Source organism: Ochotona princeps, chromosome 8, assembly GCF_030435755.1.
Source record: "Ochotona princeps isolate mOchPri1 chromosome 8, mOchPri1.hap1, whole genome shotgun sequence".
Taxonomy (NCBI): Eukaryota; Metazoa; Chordata; class Mammalia; order Lagomorpha; family Ochotonidae; genus Ochotona; species Ochotona princeps.
In genome coordinates, this window is record NC_080839.1 from 77,698,291 (window position 1) to 77,724,896 (window position 26,606).

General features: G+C 54.3%; 1 protein-coding gene and 1 pseudogene across 2 annotated transcripts in view; both read left to right on the plus strand.

The window, feature by feature from the left end:
• Positions 1-960: 960 nt before the first annotated feature.
• Positions 961-26,606, plus strand: part of MBOAT2 (membrane bound O-acyltransferase domain containing 2) — a 106,704-nt gene continuing 81,058 nt past the window's right edge. The window contains exon 1 of one of the 2 annotated variants that reach the window (XM_058668303.1): positions 961-1,211. In XM_058668303.1, coding sequence (XP_058524286.1) covers positions 1,137-1,211 — 75 coding nt within the window. In that variant the 5' untranslated portion in view covers positions 961-1,136. The remainder of the gene's footprint in view (positions 1,212-26,606) is intronic. The other variant, XM_058668304.1, reaches the window with a different exon arrangement.
• On the plus strand, positions 22,917-23,487 carry LOC101531802 (large ribosomal subunit protein uL29m-like; annotated as a pseudogene).

The following is a 26,606-nucleotide window of genomic DNA, read 5'->3' on the forward strand; positions in this document are numbered from 1 at the left end:
GCCCAGAGTCCTCGTTGGAAGTGCCTAGCTGGGCTGTCTTTCTGTACTCAGGTACACACCCGTGAAAAGGTGGGTCTAAGCCGGACATGAAGATGCCTCCTTTGAAGGGGTCGGTCCTGAACCTGTGCAGCTCAGGGGCAAATCAGGAAACTTTCCCCCGTGGCTTCTCCGCCTCTCGGCAAGGTTGATCGCATCAGGACGCTATCTCGCGCGCTAGGGGCGAAGGTGAGGCGCGGTGGCACTATGGGTACCAGCTCGCGCCCGCCTGCCACATCCTCGCCTCCGTCCCCTGGCCTCCCTGGGCCTGGGGAGCCGAGGTGGACACGCGCACCTGCTGGGCGTCCCGCAGGTGTCCCCGTCCTGGCCGCGGGGACGCGCCGAGCGCCGCTCCCGGCCGGGCCTAGACTCCGAGCCTCCGCCTTTGTTCCGGGCCGGGCGGGGCCTGCGGGGCTCGTCCCTGGGGCGCGGCCCAGGTGACACCTGTTCTCGCGGCGCCGCTCGCCCACGGGGCACCCGGACCCCGCAGCTGCTGTCCAGCGGGGGCTTTCAGGAGGCTGGCCCGAGGACAAAGAGCTTCTCGGCGAGGCCACTTCCAGGCTCGGCCGCCCCCTTCTCCCAGCCCCCAGCCCCCAGCTCTGTCCCCAACTTGGTCCCAGCGCTGGTCCCCTACAGCGCTCCTTTGTGGCGCCGCCGTCGCTCTCGGGGACGGGCCAGGGCCGCCGACCTGTCCGCCGCAGCCGCCGGGGCTGGACGCGGTGGGCGCGCACTCCCGCAGCCCCGCCGCGCGCGGGGACGCGCCCCGGCCCCCCGCCCGGGTCCTCGGCACGGGGGGCGGGTGCCCGCGCGCCTTGCGCCCTCTGATTGGCTGCGGGTGTCGGGGCGCCGCGCCGCCATTGGGCCGCGGGACCGTCTGGCGCGAGAACGCGCGAGGTGGGGAGGGGGCGCTGGAAGCTGCTGGAAGTCGGGGGGCGGGGCGGCGCGGGCGCGCGGTGGGGGCGGGGCGGCACGGGCACCGCCCCCGGCCCCTCCCCGGTCCTCCCGGCACGGCGCTCCGACCGCGGGCGGCCGAGGGGCGGGCGCGCCGCGGCATCCCCATCCCGGTCGTCGCGTCGCCGGGCGCAGCGCGAGGCCCGGCCATGGCCACCACCAGCACCACGGGCTCCACCCTGCTGCAGCCGCTCAGTAACGCCATGCAGCTGCCCATCGACCAGGTACCGCTGGCCGCGCGCGCCCCCCGTCTGCCTGGCGGCCGCGAGGGTGGGGGCGGGGGCCGGGCGTCGCCGAGCCCGCCGCGCCGTTCCCGGTGCCCGCCTGCAGCCCCCGCCGGCCCGGCCTGCCGCCGCTGGGTCGGGGCGCGTGGCCGGCGCGGTCCGCGGCGGGGAGGCGCGCCCCGACGTGCGGGAGGATGCGCCGGTCCCTGCCCCGGCGGCGCCCGGGTGCTCGGGGACCGCCAGGGCCGTGGCGCGCCGCTGCCCGGCACCTGGACGGGGCGCGGAGGCGGTGCGGAGCCCGGCGCGCGAGATGCCCTGGAGACGGCACCGGGCAGGAGGGAAGGTGTCCGAGGGGCCGGAGCCCGGGGGCGGAGGCAGAGGTTGTGGAAGTCGGAGTGAGTTCTTGGTCCCTGGATTCCGGGCTGAGAAAGTTGTTGCGGCGTCGCCGGTGGGGGCAGCCACCGCAGCCACTGCCCGCTTGCAGCGGTGGACAGCGCCCGGGGCCGGTAGTGTCCGGCCGAGGCCTGACCGCCTTCGGTTGCTCGGAGGGCTCGGGATTACGGAGAGAGGCCCCACCGCCTCGGGATGGGGCGAGCAGCGCCATTTTCACTTGGCGGAGAAACTTTGGGAGTCTCGTGCGGTGAGAGTGGCCTCGGGGGAAGTTGGTAATGGGGTCCAGGCGGATCCCGGCTCCAGCCCAGACTCTGCTGGTTCTTCTGCCTGTAATCGCGTCCTGGGTGCCCGGTCCGTGGGGGGCCGCCCTCTCCAAGAGCTTCTGCTCTCGCTCTGAGTTTAGTTGGGAATGAGGTCTTGGGGTGCGGGGGCTTCTCCCACACTCTTCCTGACCTGGCTGTGCGCTTGTTCTGCGCGTTGTTCTTTTCAGTTGGAGGGGTCTGGTTGTGTCGGAGCCTTATTCCCCTGCCCAGCGCCCTGGTTTGGTCCCTGTCTGCGGGTTGCTCCCGTGGCTGGCGGGGGAGTTGGGGGACACAGCAGAGCACCGTGGACTCCCTCGCTACAATGTGTACCACACGTGCGTTTGCAGACAATCGTTTCCTCTGTTGGTTATTGCTCTGTTGGTTATTCTTCTGTTGGTTATTGTCCAGCCCTGGGGGCGCTTCTCGCCAGTCCCACGCCGAGGGGCATCCCGAGTGGCATCCCCAGGCAGCAGGTGGGCCCTGCTTGGCGGTTCCTCTCAGGGCAGGTGCAGGGTCCATTCCGGCCTCCTCTCTCCCATGCTGTCTTCCCTGCCCCTCCCTCCCCGCTGTGCTGACATGTTCTCATTCTTGAGCAGAGACCTTGTAATTTTTGTGAGGCTTAACAATTTTGGGAAGAAGTTTGATACAAACGAACGCTTGTGAATGCCTCCACCATGCAGAGGTAGGTTGCTTTCAGAACTGAAATAGAATCAAGGGGAGTTGACAAGATTTGAGAAAGTTCCTTTCCTGTTTTTTTTTTTTTTTTTAATCTGTTGGACGCGGGTCTTGATTTGGTGCCTGGAACGGCCTTTCTTCTCTTGGGACTGCTGTCGGTGTGCGTGGTGGGCTCTGTAGAGGCGACTGTAGTTCCCAGTTGTCTTTTGTCCTAAGAATGTTGGGTTCCCATCACAGGAGTCTTAACATTGCCCAGTGACTATAGGTTTCTCCTTCGAGGTACCACCATGGCTTTTAATTTTTTTTTTTTAAATTTAAAGCTAAAGTGCATTGTTGAATTAAATGAGAAAAAAAAATCTTGTTAACCATTATTTCTAAATTGAACAGAATGGTTATTATTTTTTTAACATGTAGATAATCCAGGCCAAGTTGAGAAAAAGTGTTCAGAATTGGTTGTAATCAAATAGTGTGATTCAACAGGAAGCGCATAAATCAGGAGGATAAAAATACAACTTGTTAGTCTGTTAATTCGGCATGTGCTAATTAACTGCTGAAGGTTGAGGACACTAGGAAAACGGTCCTTTGCTGGTGACTTTTAGGGTCATAAAGGAGCTTTCTGACTGCAGGCAGGTCCTGCCCACCCAGAGTCCCTGGCTGGCGTGGCATCCCGGAGTGCTGGGCGTGCTGGGCGTAGGGCTTGCCAGCAGGGAAGAACCAATGGCATCCCGGAGTGCTGGGCATAGGGCCTGCCAGCAGGGGAAGAACCAAGTGTTTGCTGAGGCCACCGGGAAGAAAAGAAGCAGAGATCTTGCCCTAGATTCCTGGCTGGTTGCATCTTGACAGAGGATGCCTCTGTGACCTGGAGGTGGCCTGAGTGTTTATTCAGGAGGCCTAGACTTTTCAGTGAAGATGTAAACTCTCCGTGCTCAGGTTACGTGAGGCTCAGCTAGGCTGTCTCCTGCGTCTGGGGATCACGCTCCAGGCCCTGCCTCCTGGGTGCCGTGGCTTCCAGGGGGATGCTCAGGAGGTGCTGGGGACCACAAGGATGGGCTAGGGGTGAGAGTGCACAGTGGAGCGGAGACCAGGCGTGCTGGGTGGAAGACAGTAGACAGTGGTTGATGCTGATCTCATGGAGTGTTAACACTCACGGAGAGTTGCAAAGTGAAATGAGAGAATGAATGCAGTGTCCCAGATCCGCTTATTTTTTGCCAATCTCAGCAGACTGTATTTTCGGGTGCGTTACACTCCCCTAAGCCTGAGTCACAGGTAGGCTGCTGTGGCGTCTTCCTCCTCTTGCCACATTTCCTGTGGGGCTGGGAGCGCTCAGGCGAGGAGCGTGTTTCCCAAGGGACTTTGTGTCTGTGGTGGCACGCCTGGCAGAAGACCAGCTGGACAGGAGTCGCTCAGCGGCCTTGGCCCTGGGCAGGGGTCTTTGTGGAGCTATTGGGACTGGGCTGGCCACTGGGGAGGACCATGGAGGCTCCTGGGTTTGGGATAGGTGAGAAGCAGGCAGTGTGTGTGTGTGTGTGTGTTGGGGGGCATTGCTGATTCACTCTGTGACCCTCCTCCCTCACTGGCAGTGTCAAACACTCCTTCTCTCCTTCCTCCTGCAGGTCTGAGCTGTGATTCCCACTTTGTAGATGAAGGCATAAGTGACATTCTCGGCGCTTAACCTTCTGAAGACAGTGACTTGGAGGAGGTGGCAAGACGAGGGAGCAGGGTGTGGCGGGTGGCCCTGTGTAGCCGCAAGCTCAGGACATTGGCTGTTTCACTCCTGGGCTCTCTGGTCTACTTTCACTCTGGGCGCAAGTGAGCATCACTTCTGCCAGGAAGGGAGGCTCCTGCACCGCAGGTGCAGTTTGCTGTGTGCCTGTCTCTGCATCAGGGAGTCCCCCAGGGCCTGGACCCCCGAGCCTGTGTTTTATAGAAGCCACCCGTGTTCGCGTGTTCCCTCACTCATGAAGGCTTAACAGTCGGGAGGCCGTGTATGTGTGTGATCTATTCAGGAAGTAGAAAAGTTGAAGGGAACATGGCATGAAGACGTGGGGGAGGGAGGCAGACTGACACCTCCTGCGGGAGTTTTCAGGAGAGTGCCAACGCTGCCTCTCTGCCTGATTTGGCGCAGGTACCACCTGGTATGGAGTTGGCAGCCTCCCTGGGCTTCCCTAGGCCTGGCTTCCTCTCAGCCGCTTGGCGTTGTGGGCAGTGAAGCCGGGGGGATGGCACGCCCAGGCTTGGAGTGAGGCTGCTGGACTTGAGCTCTTTGCCAAAGAATGGTGTCTTTAAGTCCCTGTGTCTTTAAGTCACTGTGGAATCATAGTGGTGGTAACTGGCATCCATGGCATGTTGCTTGGAAGTGTAAGACACATCTTCTGGTGGCATGCCATGGCACTTGCACTGCCAGCATCCCATATCAGAGTGCTGGTTTGAGTCCCTGCTGCTCCGCTTCCGATCTGGATCCCTGCTAATGTGCTTGGAAAAGCAGCAGCAGATGGCCTGGGTGCATGGGTCCTGCTTGCCCACATGGGAGACCTGGAAGACGCTCCAGGCTCCTGGTTTCGGTCTGGTCCAGCGCTGGCTGTTGTGGCCATCCGGGGCAGTGGAAGAGTGGATGGGAGAGCTCTCTCCGTCTCCCTCCCTCTGTTGCTCTGCCTGTCAAATACATTTTTTTTCTCTTGACATAATCTGGCTCTTCATAGCACCGTCCCTTTTTCTTTGCCAGTGACAAACTATTTGGAATTTACTTTTTTATTCTGAGGAGTTAACATCTGTTCCTATAGATATTCCATTTTTAATTTTTAGGGCTTCCTTTTTAGGATGGGAAATGCAGGGCCCAGGTTCCGTGCTCTGCCCACACGGTGATTAAACTGAGATGAAAATCTAGCATTGAATTTGGAGCTGGAAGTGGTTTTTCTGGCTCCTGCCTGTCTCTTCCTGCGTTTCAGGCCTCCCTGCCCGTGTGGTCCCTGCACCTGCCTTGAGTGGGTGGGACGATCCGGCAGGGCCCATGGAAATCCTGACTTCCTGGCTGTGTGTGTTTTGTGGAAGGGGTCAGGAGGCCTGGTGGGTGGAGAGGTAGTGTCAGGGATTGGGAGATCAGAGCAGTGCCAGCGATGGTTCTGTAACCTGCCAGCCTGTGTCCAGTGCACCTGCAGACTGCCTTCTCAGGGCTCCTACTCGGAGCCCCTGGAACCTGGCTTTGGCACTGTCTGGCATTCACGCTCTGCCCCAGTGCACCTGCAGACTGCCTTCTCAGGGCTCCTACTGGGAGCCCCTGGAGCCTGGCTTTGGCACTGTCTGGCATTCACGCTGTGCCCCGTGTTGCATTTGCCTCAGGGCTCAGGAAGGAGACGGACTGAACTAGTTAACTAAGGAGACTGTTGGCGAAGATGTGGGCAGGTCTCAGGAGCCAGCAAACAGCAGTGGAGTTCCACGTGAACCTGCAGGGCCTGGAGGGGGCAGAGCCCTGATGGCGGCTGAGCAGCAAGGGGGAGCCATGCCTGCCTTGGAGGGGCTCGGCCTCTGTGCTGTGAGCCAGGCGCTCTGCCCCTCTCTGCTGCCGAGCTCTCCCGCAGAGAGCAAGCTGCTGTATGGCTGTATGGGGGCCTGGAGTGGAGTAGGCCGTGGGTCTGGAGGGACACTTGACAGTGTGGTTACCACAGGGCATGATGGACACTCAGGAACTTATCCCACTCCTGAATAGACATTCTTGCCATCTTCTCAGCCTTCAACTTTTTGAAACAATTATTGCATCTTGCTGTTTCCATTTTCCTGATTTCGATTCATTCATTAAAAAAAAAAGGATTTGTTTATCTAAAAGGCAGAGCGAGATGGGGAGGGAATAGAGAGAGATTGGTTCCATATGCCTATCCGCTACCCAAATCACCACCACAGCCTTGGCCGGCCCAGGCCGAACCATGCCATCGGGGTCTCCCACATGAGCGCGAGGGCCCAAGTCCCTGGGCCATCCTCTGCCCTCCCAGGTGCAGCGGCAGGAAGCTGTGTATGAAGTGAAACAGCTGGGCCTACACCTGGCACTGCACATGGGCTGCTGTTGTCGCAGGTGGCAGCTTAGCTCCTTGAACCACTGCCGATGTGGTCCGTCTGGCTCAGGCGGATAGCCAGAGCTGGTGGCTGACCTGGAGATGGGCTGCGTGTTCAGTCCTTTGTCGGGGCTTGTGATGGCTTCTCTGTGGCCTGCTGCGGCACTTGTCAAAGTGTGGTCGGAAGTCACTTGGTATTCCCAGCAAAATGCCCATTTGCAGTCTCCTCAGGCTTCAGTGGGTGCCAGGGAATCTGCATTTTTAAGGAGCTCTTGCTTGGCCTCTGCCTGCAGCTGTGTGCTGTCATTCCCCTTTACTGGCAGAGCTCACAGGCTTGTACCCAGGAGTACTCAGCCCTGAGCATTCCAGGCAGGCAAAGCTGGCTCTTAGTTCCCAGGCGGGACATCTAACATGGCTGGCACGTAGTCTAGCAACGAGGGCTGAAAGACAGCAGCGAGTCCTCCGACTCCTCCACGCTGATCCTGGCTCAAAGCAGAGGTCCACGCTCAGCCAGGTCTGTCCTGGGGTCACTGGGCTTGTCCTGGAACTTCTCCTGACCCTGGGAGGTGGTGGTCCAGGGCAGTCCTTCCCACGCTCCCCTGCCCTGAGCCCTCCCCTGCAGTGACTCTGCCCTGCCCCTTGATTTGTGTCCCCAGGCTCCCTGCCAGGCTGTGAGCTTCTTCCCACACGCAGGGCCCCCTCCATGTGCTTGGAGCACACAGGACCAGTGTGGTGAGGGCTTGGCGTTCTGCAGTCTGGCTGTCCTCTGTCCACTGTGTATGCTGGGCAGGGGAGTGTCTGCGCAGTCCGCATGTCCTCATGGGTGAGGTGCGAGCATTTGTGCCACACCACGTGCTAGGTGGGTGCTTCTGAGGACCAACCTCCGGGCTTGGCACAGCCTGGCTGCCCTGTTCTGGGAGCTGAGGCCTCGATGGGCCTTGCTGACTGCTTCCAGGGTCTCCTCCCATGCGTGCCCCTCCCCTTGACCCTGTTCTCCTGGGCTAGAAGGCACCAGGCTGAGCAGCCGGAAGGCCCAGAACGGTTAGGGCCCTGCAGGAGCAGGGGTCTCAGTGACTGCCCCGGGGGTGACGGAGGGGTCTCAGCAGCTGGGCAGCCTGAGCGGGTTAATGTCCTCATGGGTCCTCTGGTCCCTGGGCAGCACTGCAGGGCCGTGTGAGGCAGGACTCGGTGTGAGCCCCATGCCCACTGTGCACTGCCTTCAGACAGGCAGAGCCGTGAAGCCTGTTGGGGGTGGCATGGGGGATTGAAGAATGTAAACAGCTGCATGGTTACGGGCGGGTAAACGGGAGGCATCCTCGGCGGAAACTCCAGAGGAGAGAAACTGCAGTGTGACCTTGTCCTTGATTGTGACAAAGGGCTTGAGATCCTCCAGAAGGCCTCCGCTGCCACCCAGGGCTGCCAGCCGACCCACCCGGTCCCGGGGGTGCTTGGCTTGTGGCCACTGGCAAGTGCATCCTCAGTGGGGGCTCCCAGGGCAGCTCTTTGGGGAGTGAGGTGAGCTCGGCTGAGGCAGGGGCCCAGCCAGCTGGGCTGCTGGCCGGGAAGTCCTGGGCTGTCCCAGCCTGCCCCACTGGGCTGTTCCAGCCTGCCGCACTCCTGTGCAGGCTTTGGACAGAGATGCATCATGCTTTGTGTTCTAACCCATAATCCCACACAAACTTTACATACCAAGTGTTTGTGGAAAGTCAGAGTTACAAATAATATGTAATTTTAGGTGTGTTTAAGTTGTTCACCTGCTCGCATGCTGAAATAGCTTGTTGCTCATACAAACCATTAGAATTCTGGCTCTAGTTTTCTTTCTGCAGCGAAATTCTAGGTCAAACCACAGTGCGTCCATGACAGCCATTCATCTGGTGACGCCTAACCTTGGTGAGGGGAGAGGAGGGCTCTGCCTCTTACGGAACCACCTGTTTCAGAACTGCTCGAAAGTCCCGGGTGTGCTGACAGGCTCTCGTTGGGCGAGTTCTCCCTTAATCTGGCCCATGTATGTTTCCAACAAGTGCAATCAGAATGGGACCCCATCATGGAGTTGATCTTGGAAGTTAATACCCAGTGACAGTGAGCGTGCGGGGTTTTATTTTACCATTTTATTTTTTTTGTTTTTTTTTGTGAATGTAGCGTAGATGTGAGTGATTGGTCTACACCCTGAGGCTCTTTGGTGAAGTGTAAGGTTTAAAACAAGTGAATCTGGCTAACCAGGAGTGAAGTTAAGCCTCTCTCACAACCCTCTCACCTGCCACTGCGTTCTCGGTTTTCTAGAGTAGACACTGGCTTGGGGCCAGAATGTTGTGTCTCGGGCAGCTGTGCATGCTGTGGAGTTGGGGGTGAGGCCACAGTGTACTCTGTTGGTTCATGTGCCTTGGCTAATCCCAGCTCGGGGCAGCTGTTGAGCCTATGAGCCCTGTTCCAGGAATAGAAGTGACCGAGGTCTTGGTGGGTGGTCAAGCCAAGAGGATGCAGGGAGAGGGCTGAGTGGGGAGTGGTGGGAGAGGGCTGAGTGGGGAGTGGTGGGAGCATCCTGAGTGTCACAACAGGTCGAGTCCCTGTGCATTTCCTGTTCTGTGTCATCTTTGTTCTTGTAAGCCACTCGCAGAAGGAGAACCTTGGCCTGAGAACAGCCAGTTTCCATCCCTGCTGGTTTGCATGGAGATTCCAACATAGGCCTCAGGAGTGCGGTGTCTGAGTGTCGTCAAACTGTAAGGTATGGTTTTTGATGTGGGTTAGCAGGATTCATTTCTGAAGACTTTTTTTTTAAGGTGTTGGAAATGTAAGCTAATGGAGAAATATGGTGTTCTAAGAAGGTGTAGGCCTCAACTCTGGGTTTGGTGTTGCAGGCCTGTGATGTGGTTGATGAGGTAGCTCACAAATGTGGAGTGTGGTGGGAAGCGCTTGACTGGACTTGGAAAGCTCCCACTGGGTGTGGCCAGGACGGAAGCACCTTGGGATTGTTTTGAGATAGTTCCAAGGGCGGTCGTTCTTGGATGGTGGTTGGTTTTCTGTTGATTTTATTTTCCCTTAATTTGTCACTAACTCCAGAGTGGCCAGTGTATAATCAAGGGGTTGCCCCTCTTGGAAAATGAGAATGTGGTATGAGCTCATGGCTGTTGCCAGGTCAGCAGCATGGGTCAGAGGTGAGTTGGCTGTCTTCATGTTTCACGGCAAACTGTGTTAGCAGGACTGGGCACATGGGCCGAGGGGAGCCACGTGTCCTGCATGCTCAGAGAAGGAGGGCTGGGTCTGAATCAGGCCCTTGTCTGGAGTCCACCGTCAAGCAGCCTACATAGTTGTTGCTGCGTAGAGAGCAACCTTTGGCATCCTTCAGAGCATGTGTCCACAGTGGGTGTTGCTGACTGTGGGATACGTTCTACAGAAGGGATGTCGGTGGGCTCTAGTCCCCAGGGAACAGTTGAAAATGAGCTTTGGTGGCCAGGATAGGAGCGGCTCGACCCACTTGTCTGTAGAGAGTGGTGCATGGTATAGGCCAGGGTATTTCTTTTTTTTAATTTTATTTATTTTTAATTTTTAATTTTTTTTATTTTAATTACATTGCATTATGTGACACCGTTTCATAGGCTCTGGGGATGCCCCAACCCCTCCCCGCACCCTCCCCCCATGGTGGATTCCTCCACCTTGTTGCTGTATTACATTTTTCTGTTTTTTTTTTTTTTTTTTTGGATTACATTGCATTATGTGGCATGGTTTTATAGGCCCTGCGATTCTCTCCCCCCCCCCCGCCCCGTGGTGTATTCCTCCACCTTGTTGCATCACTACAGATCAAATTCAGTTGAGATTCTTTCATTGCATGCATCTACCAGGCAAAAGTCCAGCATCTTATTGTCCAGAAAAGCTCATCAGTTTCTTGGGGAGACCATCTCTGGTCTGAAGGTAGAGCCGGCAGAGTGGTTATGATAGTTCCACAGAACTGTATTGCTGCCACTCTCACCACTCCAGGCACAATGCGGTCATTGGAAAATCCACTGATTGATATAGTCCATCCTATAGTCACCTGTTGCCCCGTCTTTTCATTGCCAACATATGGCTGAGGTGGTTGATTGATTTGTTCTGTCCTATGTCTTTTGATGTTTAGCGTTCAGAGACTGAAAGCTCGATTGGGAGGATCTCAGAAGAAACTTTGTGTGATTTGTTCCCAGACCAGATTCCCGTATGCACCAACAAGCACAGGGCCCGGCACAGTCCATCGCCCCCATCAGCTGGTGGTTGCAGTTGCTGGGTTGGTTCCGCCTCAACCCTGTTTTCCACTGGAACCAATGGGTGTTTGCTGTCCAGCTCGGTTCTGACCGTCACATACTGGGCCCTTGCGTAAACCAGTGGGGGCTGCAGCCCAGCCTAGTCAGAGCGACCCACAGTAACTGCAACCAGGCCCGCCCTCCACCCTGGCCCGCCAGTATGTGTAGCAGACTAGTCCAGTCTGACACTTATCTCCTTCTGCTCTCATACATATTAATGGCTATCAAGACCTTGTCCCATCTATCCAATTTAACTATCCAGCCTTCATGGATGATGCTGGGTGTCACTCTGTCTAGCCAGCCCACCCCCCATCCTAGTTTTCGCGCCCTTCCGTGGCGGGTGGTAACCCAAGAGGGGGATGTCCCCTATTTCCCTTCCAGGCCACTTCCACATTCTGCGCTCTTCAGGTGGTTCTGTGGTTTAATTTGACTGAACTGGCCCCCAGTGCCAGCTTCTGTCAGCTGATGCTGTGGTTAAGCCCCAACAACCCTCACCCACTCTAATTGTAGATTGCACCAGTAGGAACACTCAGCCCAGCCTGGTTTTTCCCTGGTCTGGTCTACATGAGGCACACAGTTGCTGTAGCCCTGTCCAGTCTGGTCTATTCCCATCCTAGCTCACACTCTCCAGTGGGAGTAGCTGTTCAGCAAGGGAACCACCCCTTATTCCCCTGCCGGTTCTGCTCCCTCCCTTCCTGGTTCTCACGTGTGCCAATAGGGTACTGCAGTCACATCTGGCACAGGCAACCTCACCTTGACATTTCGTGTTGTGTACTGCTTTTGTCACGACCGAACCTGGCTCGACCCACACTCTGTTCTGGTACTCAAATTTGCCAGTGGATGACATGAACTAGTTCAGCCTGGTCTGCCCCCAGCCCATGCCAAATGTATGCCAGTAGGACTCTTTCCATGACCTCTTGGCTGTTTCCTTCCATGCTTCTTGTGCTTATCTGCAGGTCTGTGTCCTGCCAGAGGAGTTGCCTAGGCTCCTCTATCAGAACCCCTCCCAATACAAGATTTCGTGCAAACCAGTGGGTCCATGAGCCAGCACTGCTCAGTTCACTTCCTGTCCTAGTAGGAATAGTGGCTTTTCCTAGCTAGGCCAGGGTATTTCTTAGGTCTGGGACAAATAGGAAGATAAGCAAGGAAGAGCTGCTTCTGCCCCTCGTTCCCAGTGGGCAGGCGTGTGGGTGAGTGTCAGAGATGGCCGTGCCGCAGTTGGCTCAGCAGGGTCCCAGCCGTGACTCAGTGACCTAGTGATGATGCAAGTTTCTATTTCTGAGCGGTTTTGAATTAAATAGTCCATGTCTGTGGGGAGTTATGCTCTCCCTGGTCATACAAAGACTGTCCCTTCGTGGGACCCCAGTGCATCTGTGTCGCCCAGGCTGGTCCTGGGGTTCTCCATGTCCGTGTGGCCTAGACTGGTCTCTAGACCCCTGGCATGCCTGTGTGGTAGAACCTGGTTCACTTAGGGCCATGCCTGCAGCGCCAGCCTGCAGGGGAATTGCTGGCCGCAGTAGCACTTGTTATTAAACCAGCCTGTGGGTTTCTAGTGGGACAGCCTTGGGGTCCTGTTTGGCTCGCACAGTGCTTGCACTCACATCACTCTGATGAGAGCTTTGTCACCTGCTCAGGACTGTGTGAGAAGGCTTGGGGCAGGCTGGGGGGCCGCTGGGAACTATGACCAGTGGGAGAAGCGGGCAGCACACTCAGGCCTCATCTGGGGAGAGCAAATGCATGTCTGGCTTGGACTGCTTAGGGCAAGGCAGTGTGTGAGCTAAAACCTTGAAGGATTTTCCCAGGCTTTTCCCAGGCTTCCCAGAACAAAGCGCACTTCTGGGTGTGGAAGCGGTGTCCAGGCGCTGAGGGGCAAGCCTGCCCGTCAGTACTTACCAATTTCCACGCTCAGAGGGAGGAGCAGACAGGGTAGGGTGACTTAGTTTTAGCTAATTGAAAACCATGTCAATTCCATAATATTGCAAATTGCTGTTGATGTTATATTAGGACTCTTAATTGACTGTGATGATATTCTACCAGCTCTAACTTCAGACCAGAAATGGTCTCCCCAAGAAACTGTTCAACCCATCTGGACAATAAGTAGCTGGACTCTATGCTTGGTATATGTTTGCAAGGAAAGAATCTTGATTGAATTTGAACTGTAATACTGCATCAAGGTGGAGGAATCCACCAGGGGGGAGGGGAGGGGGAGGGGTGGGGGGATTCCCAGAGCCTATGAAACTGTCACATAATGCAAAATAATTAATAAAAAAAAAAAGGAAAACCAGTCATGCGTCTTGTGTTGGGTTCTCGTGACTGGCTTCAGCTGCGGTGCAGCCACTTGGTGGCGCTCTGGCGGCCCCTGGAGCTTCCCTTACCTGCAGTCACCTAGTCTTTGGTCAGTGTGCCCTGGTGCCGGAACACCCTGGAGTAAGCCGATCCTGGCCTCGTAACTTCTCTGCACTCTGCCTCTGTGTGTGAATTAAGTTTCCTGTGGGGTCTTTGGGTTGGCCATCAGCACTAATGGTGCAGACTCTGCCCCTTCCTGGGAGTTACCTCTATTTGCAAACCTTCTGGAATAATCCTGGGGTGGTCTGAGTGAGCCGGTTTCTTTGTGGTTTGCTTCCAGGTAACAGTGTCATCTTGTCTCTCACGTGGCTGACCACAGAAGGTCACCTTCCGTAGGCTGGGCATCAGCACCGAGTCCTCTGTGAGGGCGAGCGTTTCTGGGGCTCACGGGGTACGTTTGTTCCCCAGCGCTGGCCTCGCAGGAATTCAGCAGTGTTCTTAGGATTGTTTGAAGAGTTGTTATCTCTGCCTCTGTGAGTTACAAAAGGTAGGAAGATGCTGAGGTAGGCTCTCCCAAGTCATCCCCGGAGAGTGATGGAAGCCATCGGGCGTGCCCAGATCCCACTGGGCTTGTCACAGTCGCCTGGCTGCCCACAACTGGAAGACACCTGAAATGCTGCAAAGTCTTGTCAGAGGCTATGCCTTGAGAGGGGTTCTTCAGAATCACGTGTTTGAGCACATGGCTGATGGCAGACGTTCAAGTCCATGTGGGGCTCAAGCTGAAGGCTGTCCTGGCACAGTGCGGAGGCTTCCTTGTTGGCAACCCCAGAAAGTGCTCACCGGAGTGCCCTCATCACCGCTGCCCAGCTTTATGTCTGGTCGATTTCCAGATGCTGGGGGCTGTGCTCAGCACCATCCCTGCTAAGGCTGTTGACTTCGGGTTTTGTGAATGAGAGCAGTTTATTCTGGATACTCCAGTGTTAGCATTTTTGTTGTTGTTGTTGTTGCTCCTTAACATATTTTTGTTATGTAGGTTTCATTATGGTTATTATTTTGAGTGAATGAGTTTCAGGCTTTTTTCTCCTTGTGAAGCTGAGATGGCTTTGCTTTTACTTGGTTCTCACAAGATGTGCCTAAAATTCACAAATAGAACCTTTTCATTAAAAAAGAAGTGAAGTAACTAAAATCAAATATAATTCTTGAAAGGTTACTTTGGTATTAGCAACCTACCTGATTTTGAAAGAGAGCTTGGACTGGGCCAGGCATGTGGAGTCTACGCTGAGGCTGCTGCTCGGCGCGCCTGCACTCCAGCTCCTGCCAGCGTGCGTCCTGGGAGGCAGCAGTGATAGGTCAAGTGGTTGGGTCCCTGCCGCTCACGGGGCATCCCTGGCTGGAGTGCCCAGCTCCTGGTGCAGCCTGGCTCGGCTCAGGAGGTTCCCCTTCGGGGAGTCCTGGGTAGTGACCTAGGGGACTGGGGACCTCTGCTTGTCTGGTTGTCTGCCTCTCAAAGAAAAGTCAACTGCTATTGTCTAAAGTCTGCTATTAGCTTTTCATGATTACATTGAAGCACTAGAGACAACTAACTTGACAGGATGGAGTTTTGACCATTTAAGCTCAGATCAGATTTGTGGAGGAAGCAGTGCCTGTCAACCCAGGAAGCTGGGTGTCTCTTGGCTTTTGTCACCCCCTCCTGGGAGAGCCGCTCTCCCCAGCACATGCTTCCAGTGAGCTGTGGACCACCCACCATGGCCCACCACCTCCCAGGGGACCAAGCCATAGCCCTGTACCCTTTGAGAAATGGGCGCATCTACACCTACACACGCCAAAGCTAAGAGTATTATGGAATAATCCAATCTTACCGACTTAAAATACAGCTCCCTAAACCATATAAACTCTACATGCTCAAATAGACTCCTCTGTATCCTTAGCAACAGTTTTCATACTCATCACTTACAGCATTTACTGCTGTGATAAATGTGTTCGTATTGTAACTGAAAAATATTAACATAGGAAAGGATATGAAGGATGCTTATTCAAAGTTAAATGTGGAATGCTTGCTTATATTTAGAAGCTAGACTAAATACATGTGAACACAAGATGTGTTTCATCGATGTTATTCTGCTAAATAGGTTATTAAATGATCACAGATGTGGGGTGCTGCACATGACCTTCTGAGCAGGCCATCTGACCACTGACCATCTGACCAAACCCAGAGCAAAGTAGAGGGACCACTGTGGGCTGAGTGGCCGAGGTGAGCCAGGCTGAGGCGAGCCAGGCTGTGGCTGAGGCGGGAGTAGAGGTGAGCCCTGTGCTCCTGCTTTCGGGGGCTGATTCGCGACACTGCTCATCCTGCGTTCCCTTTGGGTTCTCATAATGGGGTTCGGGGTGCATTATTCCTTACCCAGTTTGGGAAGTCATGCGTCTCTGGTGTGAATACTTAATAAGGTGCCTAAAAGTCATCTGTTATCCTTCTATCCAGAGATGATTTTTGTTTTACCCTTTTTCCAGGACTGTGTGTATATATTTAAACAAAGTTGGGTTCATATTGAGCAGAAAGTTTTTATCCTCCATTCTTACCTAGCATTTGCCATCATTTCGATTTTATTGAATTACTCTTCGGAGCCTGCATGCCGCTCTGTGGCGTGGCTGTGGCGTGGTTTAAGTGTGGCTCTCTTTTGTTGAAGTTCCTTGCTGTCTGGGTTCTGCAGCACGTGCTCTCAGGGGTGTGCTGGGTGCCTGGGCCTGTTTCTTTCCTCAGGGAGGAGGATGCCTGGAGCCTGAAACAAAATGGGGAACGACTGGTTTACAAGTTACTGCTGCGGTAGAGTTTCTCTGCCGTCGAGGCGGTTGCTTGTTTGCCCTGGATTCTGCTGCGCTGCCCTGTTTCTCACACTGCTGCCTTGGAGCGGTTCCTGGGTCTCAGGCTTTGAGTGGTTCTTGCAGGGTGGGTCCCCTGGGCCCTGGACGGTGGCTGTGTCCGTGTGGTCACCTTCCCCCACCTCCCCCCCCAGCAGCTGCCTGTTGTTGGTCCCGCTGCCCTTGACACAGATTGTCCCAAGTGGAGAGCGTCTCCCCACACAGGCAGCTCCCATTGGGTGCGAGAAGTAGATTCCTCTTGTCTCTAGCCTTCTCCTGCCTGCTACCTCTGGCGGCATTTGCTAAATGTTCGCATTAGCTGCAGGTTTATGATGATAATGGTCTACTGCCCAGGGCAGTGCTGAGGGTAGACAGGGGAGGCAGAGGCTGGGAGCCACAGCCGAAGCCGCGACTCCCAGGCAGGGGTCGGGGATCTGGCCACCTGAGCCTTGGCCGCCTCCTCCCAGCCACAGTCGGGGCAGGACACTGGCCTCCGCGGCTGAACCTACACCCCGGCGTTCTGGTACGGGATGCAGGCATGCTACCTGGTCCTTACCCATGAGACCAAATGCCTGCCTCTGATAATGTGTTTAATTTCATAAGATAATGCCAAATTAAGTTTCAAGCTTCCAGCCCACTTGGCATTCTGTTAGAAGTTTTTTTTTTTTTTAAGATTTATTCATTTTATTACAGCCAGATATACACAGAGGAGGAGAGACAGAGAAGAAGATCTTCCGTCTGATGACTCACTCCCCAAGTGAGCTGCAACAGGCCGATGCGTGCCGATCCGATGCCGGGAACCTGGAACCTCTTCCGGGTCTCCCACACGGGTGCAGTGTCCCAATGCATTGGGCTGTCCTCGACTGCTTTCCCAGGCCACAAGCAGGGAGCTGGATGGGAAGTGGAGCTGCCGGGATTAGAACCGGCGCCCATATGGGATCCCGGGGCATTCAAGGTGAGGACTTTAGCCACTAGGCCATGCTGCCGGGCCCAGTTTTTGTTTTTTTAAAAGCAAATCCACTAGGTACTTAAGAGCACTTGTAGAATATCACCATCATGTTTAAAATTCCCCTAGTGTTTGCTGTCAAGTGCTTATTGCAGGCGTGTTTCTCATCCTGGCTTGCTTAGTGTGGAGGGAGATCTAACACAGAAAGGAATCACTTAGAATTTGGGCACTATAATAAACTTACTGTCCCTTTCCACCAGCCCTTAACTTTTTGAAGTGGCCGAGCTATAAAGGAAGTGGAGATAGCCCTCCGTGCAGGTCGTGGTGTGCTGTGACCTTGCTCAGAGCTGTGTGCCTGCCTGGCCCCGCTCTCTTGGGCCCCACACTGCTGTGCGCCCGACAGTGTGTGGGATACACTCCCAGTCCCGGCTCTCGCTGGGCATTCCCGCCAATCAGGTGCTTGCATGGTGGCTGTGTTCTCACACGCTTTCCCCGCTCTCCCCTGCTCCCCAGGCTGAGCCTCAGCCTTGGGCTCCCTAACCAGACAGGCAGTCGTTAGCTTGTGTGTTGTTAGTGACTGCAGCTCCGTGGATGCGGAGCCCCTTCTGGCACTGAGTGTGCCTGGGGCCTGGGACCTGGCAGAGAGCAGGCGCCCATCACTGTTTAGTGATGTACTGTGAACCTGAGGCTGCTGTTTATGTTAGATTCTATATCTTAAAATATTTTTATCTTATTTGAAAAGCAGATGAAGAAGACACATACAGTCAGAGATCTTCCATCCACTGATTGGTTCATTCCCCAAATGCCTGTATCATCCAGATCTGGGGCGAGGCGAAGCCTGGAACTCTGCAGGTCTCCCCTGGGGGTGGCAGGGTCCCGAGTGCCTGAACGGTCATCTGCTGCTGCCTCCCAGGGTGTGTGTTAGCAGGAAGCTGGGTTAGAAGCAGAGCCAAGCTCTAACCAGGCGCTATTAAATGGGACGTGGGCATTCCAGGGTGACCTGGGTTGAAGTTAGAAGTGGAACTGAGTCTGGGTCTACCACCTGTTTGTCACCTGCTGCCTCCTGGCATGTACCTTAGCAGGAAGCCGTATTGGAAGTGGAGCTGGGGCTTGAGCACCCGGCATTGGGGATGTGTGCATCCTCGCGGGTGGCAGCTGACCATTGTGCCCCAGGCCCGCCCACTCGCAGGTGTTAAGGGCCGATGCCTGAGCATGTGCCCTGTCCCTGAGGGTGGAGCTGATGAGTCGCAGGTGATGAGTGCTCTCTGAAAGCCACGAGGGACTGAGGCTGTGACCACTCGGGCTGGCCAGGGCCTGCAAGGCCTCTGTTGAATGAATGCTTTGACTGTCACTCGGATTTACCCTCAAACAGGTTTTTTTTAAAGAAAGATTTGTTTATTTTTATTGAAAAGGCAGAGAGAAGGGACAAAAAGGAAGATCTGTCCGCTGGTTCACTCCCCAAGTAGCCTCAGTGGCTGGAACTGAGCCAACCTGAAGCCAGGAGCCTCTTCCGGGTCTCCCACTTACGTGCAAGGTCCCAAGGCTTTAGACCATCCTCTACTGCTTTCCCAGGCCACCAGCAGGGAGCTGGATGGGAAGTGGAGCAGCCGGAACGTGAACCCGCATCCTTATGGGATCCTGACACGTGCAAGGCGAGGATTGAATCACTGAGCCATCACCCTGAACCCGCTAATGGATCCTAAGGGCGATGCTTTGTGAATGAATGAGAAACGTTTTTAAATGAAATGGCTACAGCTTTTTCTAAGCCTTGCCTTGTAATCTTAACTACCTCTAAGACAAAATTTTAGTATGCTGTAAATGTGTCTGTAAAAAAGGAAGTGTTTACACTAATAATGGAAGGCTTTTTTTGGGGGGGCTAGATTGTTAGAAAGCTCACCTGGAATGTGGGGATGGTGGAGTAACATATTAAGAGTCTCCTGATGAGGTGAAGTAACATATTAAGAGTCTCCTGATGAGCTGGTACCATGGCATAGTGTGTTAAGCCCCCACCTGTTGTGCTGGCATCCCGTATGGGTGCTGGTTCGAGTCCTGACTGCTCCACTTCTGATCCAGCTCCTGCTTATGGCCCAGGAAAGCTTAGAAGGATGGTCCAGCCCTTGGTTCCCTTCTCCCGTGTGGGAGACTTGGAAGAAGCTCCTGGCTTCAGACTGGTAGCAGCCTTTTTGGGGGAGTGAACCAGCTGATGGAAGATTCTCTGTCTCTCTTTCTAACTCCTTCAGATAAAAATAAATCTTTTTAAAAAGTGCTCTGAAAGTGGATTGCTTGCCGCTTTCTTCACTGCCTGTGATGCTCCTAGCGTACTCTCCTCCGGTCTCTCTCCTCCTGCCAGCTCACCCCCATTCTGCTTGTCCATGGCTGGTTCTCCCCATCACAGGTAGAGCCTGCTGCAGCGGGTGGACAGCTGCCAGCAGCTCTGGTGACCCCAGCTGCCCCGTGGTCCTGGGCAGGGGAGCTGGGTGCAGGTGACCTCGGCTGCCACAGCCTGGGGAGCTGCTGGGGGTTCCCAGCCTGGGGCTGCACCAGGGGCCTCAGAAACTGCCTGGGTCCCCATGCTGGGTGCTGCCCATGCCTTTCCTGACAGGCGCCTTTGGAGGCTGAGAGCAGTAATTGCCCTGCAGGGTCACACACACTGTATTGTTTTAAATTTTATTTTTGATGATGTTTACATGCACACTGAATGTTAACAGCTTTGTCCAGTTAGAGTTTGTGTGTTGTGCAGCCACCACCACCGCCTTGTCTGGGCCGTGGTGTTGCCGAAGGAAGTCATGTTTCCTGGCTCGTGCAGCCCTGGGCCGCCACTGATGTTTTCAGTCTGCGTGGATTGGTCTGATGGGATGTTTCGTAGGAGCAGTCATGCCGTGGTAGACTTCTCTCACGTTGCATATGGGTCTTCTAAACAATTTCATTGATGTTGAATTTGCTTGAAGACAGAGAGACCAGCATTTCCCATCTTACTGTTCTCTTTCCAAATACCCGTGAACAGCCAGTGCTGAATCAGCTCACCCATGGTCCCCCATGCTTGGGCTGTCACCTGCTGTCTGCATGGGGCTCATCAGCAGGGCTGCGAGTGAGCCCTTGGATATGGGATGTTGGCGGCCCAATCAGCAAAGCCCACTCTGTGTGTCTTTTTCGTTAGGACATCTTGGTGCATGTGAAGTGGTATAATGCATGATATTTCACAAAACATCTTTTTGCTGTTTAAATAAATGCCCCTTTGTTTGTGTTCCCACACTGCACCAGAGTTCTTCCAGTGTTTCAGCCCAGCTGGCCAGGAAGCAGGCTGCGGCAGGAGTTCCGTTTCTTCTTCTGTGTAAATTTCTTAATTGGCAACTGGGATGGGGTAAGTCTTACTTTCATACTAAGAGACTATGGCATCATGGGGCCTGTGTGGTGGCAGTGCAAGTTAATGCTCTACTTGCCGGCATCCCATATGAGCACTGGTTCATGCCCTGGCTGCTTCACTTCCCATCCAGGTCCCTCCTGGTAGTCTGGTCTGGGAAAGCAGCAGAGAATGGCCCAAATCCTTGGTCCCTGCATCCGTGTGGGAGACCCATGAGAAGCTCCTGGCTTTGGATCAGCTCAGCTCCAGCAGTTGGCAGCCACTTGGGGAGTGGACCAACAAATGGAAGATTCTATCTCTGTCTTTCTCCTCTCTGTCAGTTTATGTCTCTGGTTGTTCATCGGTGCCAGCTCTCTGGGAGATGTCAGGTGATGTGGGCATGAGACCTGTCCCCGCGTGTGTCCATGGTGTTGTGTGTAAGTCACAGCAGACAAGTTGTGTCTTTGCGGCTTTGGTTATAGAAATACAAGGGTGAGAGCATTGTGTGGGGTGGTCGTCATTCATTCAGACTTGACTGGGATCTCTTCCTGTGTGGCTGACCTGCACCGCCGTCGGGCTTGGCTGTTTGTGGTTTGTTAGTGCAGCCTGTGTCCACCTGATGCTGGTGATCTTTGCTATTAGCTGTGCGGGGTTGTTGAGCATTCCTGTACCTTGGAGCTGGTGACCCTGTTTGGTATTTATAGATGGTGTTCCATCTGCAGCTCTCCACCCCGGAGCGGGCACTGCTGGCGGGAGTTGGTCGGGACTGGCACACATGGCTCTGTGCTCAGCATACTTGATGTAAGTGACGTGATATGATGGAAGTCATGGAGAGTCTGTGTTGGTCTCTTGCCATCCGTTTGCCACTGTGGGAGGTGAATATTAGGAAAGGACTGTGTAAGGATTTCAAAATAATTGCTTCAAAATAGATTCATGTTTATTCTGTTTCCCGTGAACTTCTGGAAGTACCATGCACAGTTTAGAGGTCAGGTACTGTGCCTGAGAATTGCCATGCGGAGTGTGCTTGAATAGCTGCAGGAAGAGAGTGTGGGTTTTTGGCCATGTGCTGTTTGCTGGTGTGGCACCGCGGGTCCGGCAGAATGGAGCTTGCATGCGTTTAACAGGAAGTGCTCATTCAGCTGATGACATGCCAGGCCACTGTGCAGTGAGACTTGGCAGGGACAAGAGGGACAGAGGGACCCATAGGAGCCACTGCCCAGGCCAGGAATGGCAGCTGTGGTGGGGGTGGGTGGAGCGTGGGTAGGCTTGGGGCTGTGCTGTGGAGACAGAGCAGGAGGAATTGGAGGGTGGATGCCATATAGAAGGCATGACAAAGTGTTGCAGCAAAGTGAGTTAGGCTGCTTCCTGTGACACCTGCATTCCATGTAGGAGTGCAAGTTTGAGTCCCAGCTACCCTGCTCCAAATCCAGGGAGGCAGCTGGTGGTGGCTCAGGCCTTGCCACCTGTGTGGGAGACCTGGCTGGAGTTCCAGACTCCTGGCTTTGGCCTGGCCCAGCCCTGGCTTTTGTGCACTTTTGGGGAGTGAACTAGCAGCATGGAAGATCTGTTTCTTTCTCTGTCACTCTGCCTTTCAAATAGAAGAAAAAAAATAACTAAATATTTTTAAAAGATGGGACAGGAGGAGTTAGCATGTCTACCAGGCTCTTGGGTTAACAGCTGAATTTGTGGGGACACTTCCCAGGAAGGGTGAACTTAGGGATAAGCTGTGGGTGGGAGGTTCGGGAGCTTCCTCTTGGTCATGAGGTTGTAGATGCGTGTGAGACGTTTCTGGTCTTGGGCACATGAACAGGTGTCTGAAGCTCCATGCACTAATCCCAATTTGGGTTACAGAGTTGAGGATCGGCAACCTAGAGCAACTCCCGGGGCATGGCCTGTGTGAGTCCTGGGAGAGGATGTGGTCTTAGCTACTTCCTGCAACTGAGGAGGTTGGGTCGGTGAGGCACCTCGTGTCCCCCAAGTCACATACTGATGGGATTCCTGGGCGTCTCTGGGCGAAGCTTGGGGCTGGAGGTTTTCACTAAGATGCTGTGCTTTGTGGACAGAGGCAGTGTAGACGCTTAGTACCCACACCTGTGTTCATTGCATAGCTGCTAGTCCACAGGCTGTGGTGCGTAGCTATTACCAGCGAGAGGAGAGTTGCCCAGGGGCTCTGTGAGGGCCCGCTGGACTCAGGGGAGCTCAGGGGAGCCCTGTGAGTGTATTGTTTCAGAGACTGAGCAGCTTGGGTGAGGTGTAAAGTGACCCACAAGTGTCAGATCTGCCGTTCTGAGTTGGGAACTGCCCTTGCAAATGACATTCCTCCCCCTCCCACCCAGGCTTCATCCTGTTAGCTATGTCTCCCGCTCCGCTCCCCAAGCCTCAGGCAGCCACAGCTGAACTTTTGGTCTCTACAGACTGGCTCACACCTTCTAGAAATGTTTTGGAAGTGCAGCCAGACAGTTGGCACCATTGGTTTGCCTGAGTCCTTTCTCCCAGGGCGTTAGTAATCCCTCAAACCGCTGCTAGCCACTGGTTTTCCCTTGGTTTGTTGCCTGTGACTATACAAAATGTGGCATCCCTTAACCATTGTTGATTATTTCATACTACATGTGCAAGGAAAGGACTGGAAGAATGTTTTGATGACCCAAGGAACTGGGGAGAAGAAAAAGTGAAATGTGGTGCTGCATGGACCTGTCAGCAGTTAAGGAACAAAAGCGATGAAGATTTACATAAACCTTGGTGTGTCCTCCCAAAGGAAAGGAACACGCGCCTGACGCTGGGGCGGGAGGCAAGTGGCAGAGATTGCGCTTAGACAGGATAGTGGAGCCCACGGATGCATTAGATTAACTTGTCCAGGAAAGAGAAGATGCCCTAAGGGTTCTTCAGACGGGTCAGGAGCAAGCTAGACCTGGGGCCTGGAGAAGAGACATCTTTGCAAGAATCATCTGGCCCAAGTTCAAGCAGTGGCCTATACCATGGTACCTAATAAAAGCTACAGAAGGAGACGATGCTCTGCAATGCCTTGTGTGGGCCGTTTTGTCAGACTGGGGATTGAGAAACAAGCCTGCATCACAGCAAAGAGGAAACGTTTAGAGAAAAAGAACGAGAAATTTCTTCAGGAAAAGTTTCCACATCTTGCTGAAGCACGGAAGTCAAGTCTTACCTAAGATACGTGAACTCTTGATTTACTGTTTTTCTTGCTTAATGGTCTTTCAGAAGTAAAAATGCTTATTGAAGAACTAAAAAAAAAGGTTTGTGCTGGTGTTGTGTCGCATCTCGTGTCGCTGCTGGTGCCCTTCGATCACTGAGGGTCACCCCACTTGGCAGCTGCTTCCCCTCTGTGCAGCCAGCCCTGGGGTGGCACTCCCTGCCTCTCCCTTGGGCGGGCCTCCTGATTGGCTGGGACCGGTTGTAATCTCCTAAGCGACAAGTGCTGAGCCGCACAGGGGCTTGTGGCAGCTCAGGGACGGGGCTGCTGTGTTCTCCCCCCTTCCTGCCCTGGGCCCACCTGAGTGGCTGGCTGCGTGCTGGCCAGGACAGGCAGGAAGGCAGCCCAGCTCTCGCTGTGTTCTGTGAGTCCGGGGCATGTGTGTGTGGAGCTGTATTCAATTCTTGTCCATCTAGGTTGTATCCATTTTCAAGGATTGCCTGTCCTGGCGCGGCCCAGTTCAGCAGCCGTGGATCCAATTAATCCAGTACCTTCTAATTCCATGGGGGGCTGTACATAAGTGCCTTCTCGGCTCGTGGGAACGGTACTAGACCGTTAGTGGTCGGGACGGAGGGCAGGCTCATGCAGGCGTTCCCTGACCGGGTGGGGTAAGCGACATCTGTTTTCTTCTCTGTGACATCTTGATTAAATTGCTTGCTTTCTGCTTTTGTTTCGGAGCGTTTGGAAGAGCTTCCTGCTCTCTGGTTCCTCTGGTGACCTGAGAACATTCTTGAGCTTTGTCAGTGAGTCAGCCCTGGGAGTCTGGCTGTTTTTAACCCCATTTGTCGAGGCAGAAGGAAGGGTGTCAAGAGGGCTGAGCCCCTTGGCTTTCTGCACTGCTCCCTTGGGTGCTGGTGGGGTGTGTGAGGAGAGGATGTGGTGTGGCACGGGCAGCCTGGCCTGGCAGAGCGGTGTTCTTTGCCAGCTCGGCCCAGTGTATTTGAGTGCTGTGGGACAACATTGGCAGGGCCGTTCAGAGGGTCTCCCAAATGCCCAGTGGGGCTGCCCGTGGTCCTTGGGGTGCCGAGGCTGTGCCTGGCCAGGACTTCAGGGTCTCACTGGGCTGTGAGCCCTGGAGTGCATGAGCAGGCGTGTCCGTGTTGGCCATCCAGTGAACATAAACACTGAGTACTTCCTGGATGTTGCCTAGAATGCGTCTTCACGGTTCTTTATTTTAAAAGTTAAGATTATAGGGCCTGGCGGCGTGGCCTAGCGGCTAAAGTCCTCGCCTTGAAAGCCCCGGGATCCCATATGGGCGCCGGTTCTAATCCCGGCAGCTCCACTTCCCATCCAGCTCCCTGCTTGTGGCCTGGGAAAGCAGTTGAGGACGGCCCAAAGATTTGGGACCCTGTACCCGTGTGGGAGACCCGGAAGAGGTTCCAGGATCCCGGCTTCGGATTGGCGCAGCACCGGCCGTTGCGGTCACTTAGGGAGTGAATCACCAGACGGAAGATCTTCCTCTCTATCTCTCCTCTCTGTATATCTGACTTTGCAATAAAAATAAATAAATTTTTTAAAAAAAAGTTAAGGTTATAAAATGTCTCATTGTGTACCAATTACTTTAAAAGCTTTCAAGCCATTAGGAAAGAGGGAAGATAAGTATGAGCTGCTCTGTTCTTTAGGTTTTTTTAACTTTTCTCGTGTGTATTGGGGACCCAGTGCCTCGGGGGGATTGGCTTTGCTGGGGAGCTGGACTTGGGATTTGGGATCTGGAGATGGGAGTGGAAGCCATGCACGGTGGTTTGGGACTCCGGTGTCTTAATGTGGAACAGACACCTGCCCCACTTCCTGCTGGAGATCCCAGGGGAGCTGCTCCTGGGATTGGCTGAAGCAGTAGTCCAGCAGCGTCCTCTGGTCTAGGTCTTTGAAGGTTCTGTTCTGCTTGTCGACTGTCCCTGAGGCTGTGCCCTAGGGCCTTCCCCTCTCTGGGTGTCTGTCCCACAGTCTGTGGTCAGAACCGCTGTTCTGCTTGTGTCCTGGTGACAGGGGCTTTCAGTTCTTTCTGAGCAGAGCTGTGGTCCAGCCTCTTCCCTGAATGAGCTGTTGACTGTGACTGGCTGAGTTCCATCACCGTTCACCCCGCTGGGGCTTGGGGAGGATCTGGTTTCTCTGGAAGTGGACGGTAGCCTTATCGCTGACCCTGGGCAGGGCTCCCTCAGCGAGGACAGGGTCTGTGGCGTCGTACCCGCCCCGGGCTTGCCTGTTGTGGAACATTCTGGTGACTTGCTGTGCCTGCCATACCTGGGCCGGTCCAGGCTCCCCTCCACATTCCCACACTTCCCCATCAGCACAGTGCCAATGTATACCCCGACAGGCACCTGCTGCTTTAAGCTCTGGAGCTTCTAAAGTCTTCAGTTGTCAGTATTCTGATTCTTCTGATTCCTCATGGGCCTCTTTGAACAGGGGGGTCAGTTTTTTCCTGAAACTTGGCCTTGCCTGCCTACACTTGGCTCATTTTTCTGTCATGTTTATGGCTGCACAGGAGCTGTGTGTGTGTGTACAAGTGTGTATGCGCACATATGTGCCCAGGTCTTGAGCAGCTGGTAATCTCTGTGCTTCGTGACTCTGCTAGCCATCTGAGAATTGTAGGTCCCTGTGTTAACTGGTTGAATGTGACATTTTTGCCTCTGAGTCTGGAATTCTTCTACCTGGAGTCAGGATACGTTTCTTTTGCTCAGTGACATGGAGTCTGATGCTTGTTTACTCTGCCGGAAGCCGTTGAGTTTGTGTCATGTTTTCTCATAGGTGACCTCAAGTATTTGGAAAATTGGGATAATTTGGGAAGCTACATCAATATTGAATTTTCTTTTGTTGAATTTAAATGCAGTGTTGACAGTCTGATGAGATGCTTATCAGCTGGTAGTCATTGTGACTGTTAGCTGCAGCTCATGTTGTGTTCATTTTTTTTTAAATTATTTATTATTTAACTTCATTAATTACATTGTATTATGTGACACAGTTACCTAGATACTTGGGTTCTCCCACCCCTCCCCAAACCTTCCCACCATGGTGGATTCCTCCACCTTGTTACATAACCACAGCTCAAGTTCAGTTGAGATTCCCCCATTGCAAGCGTAT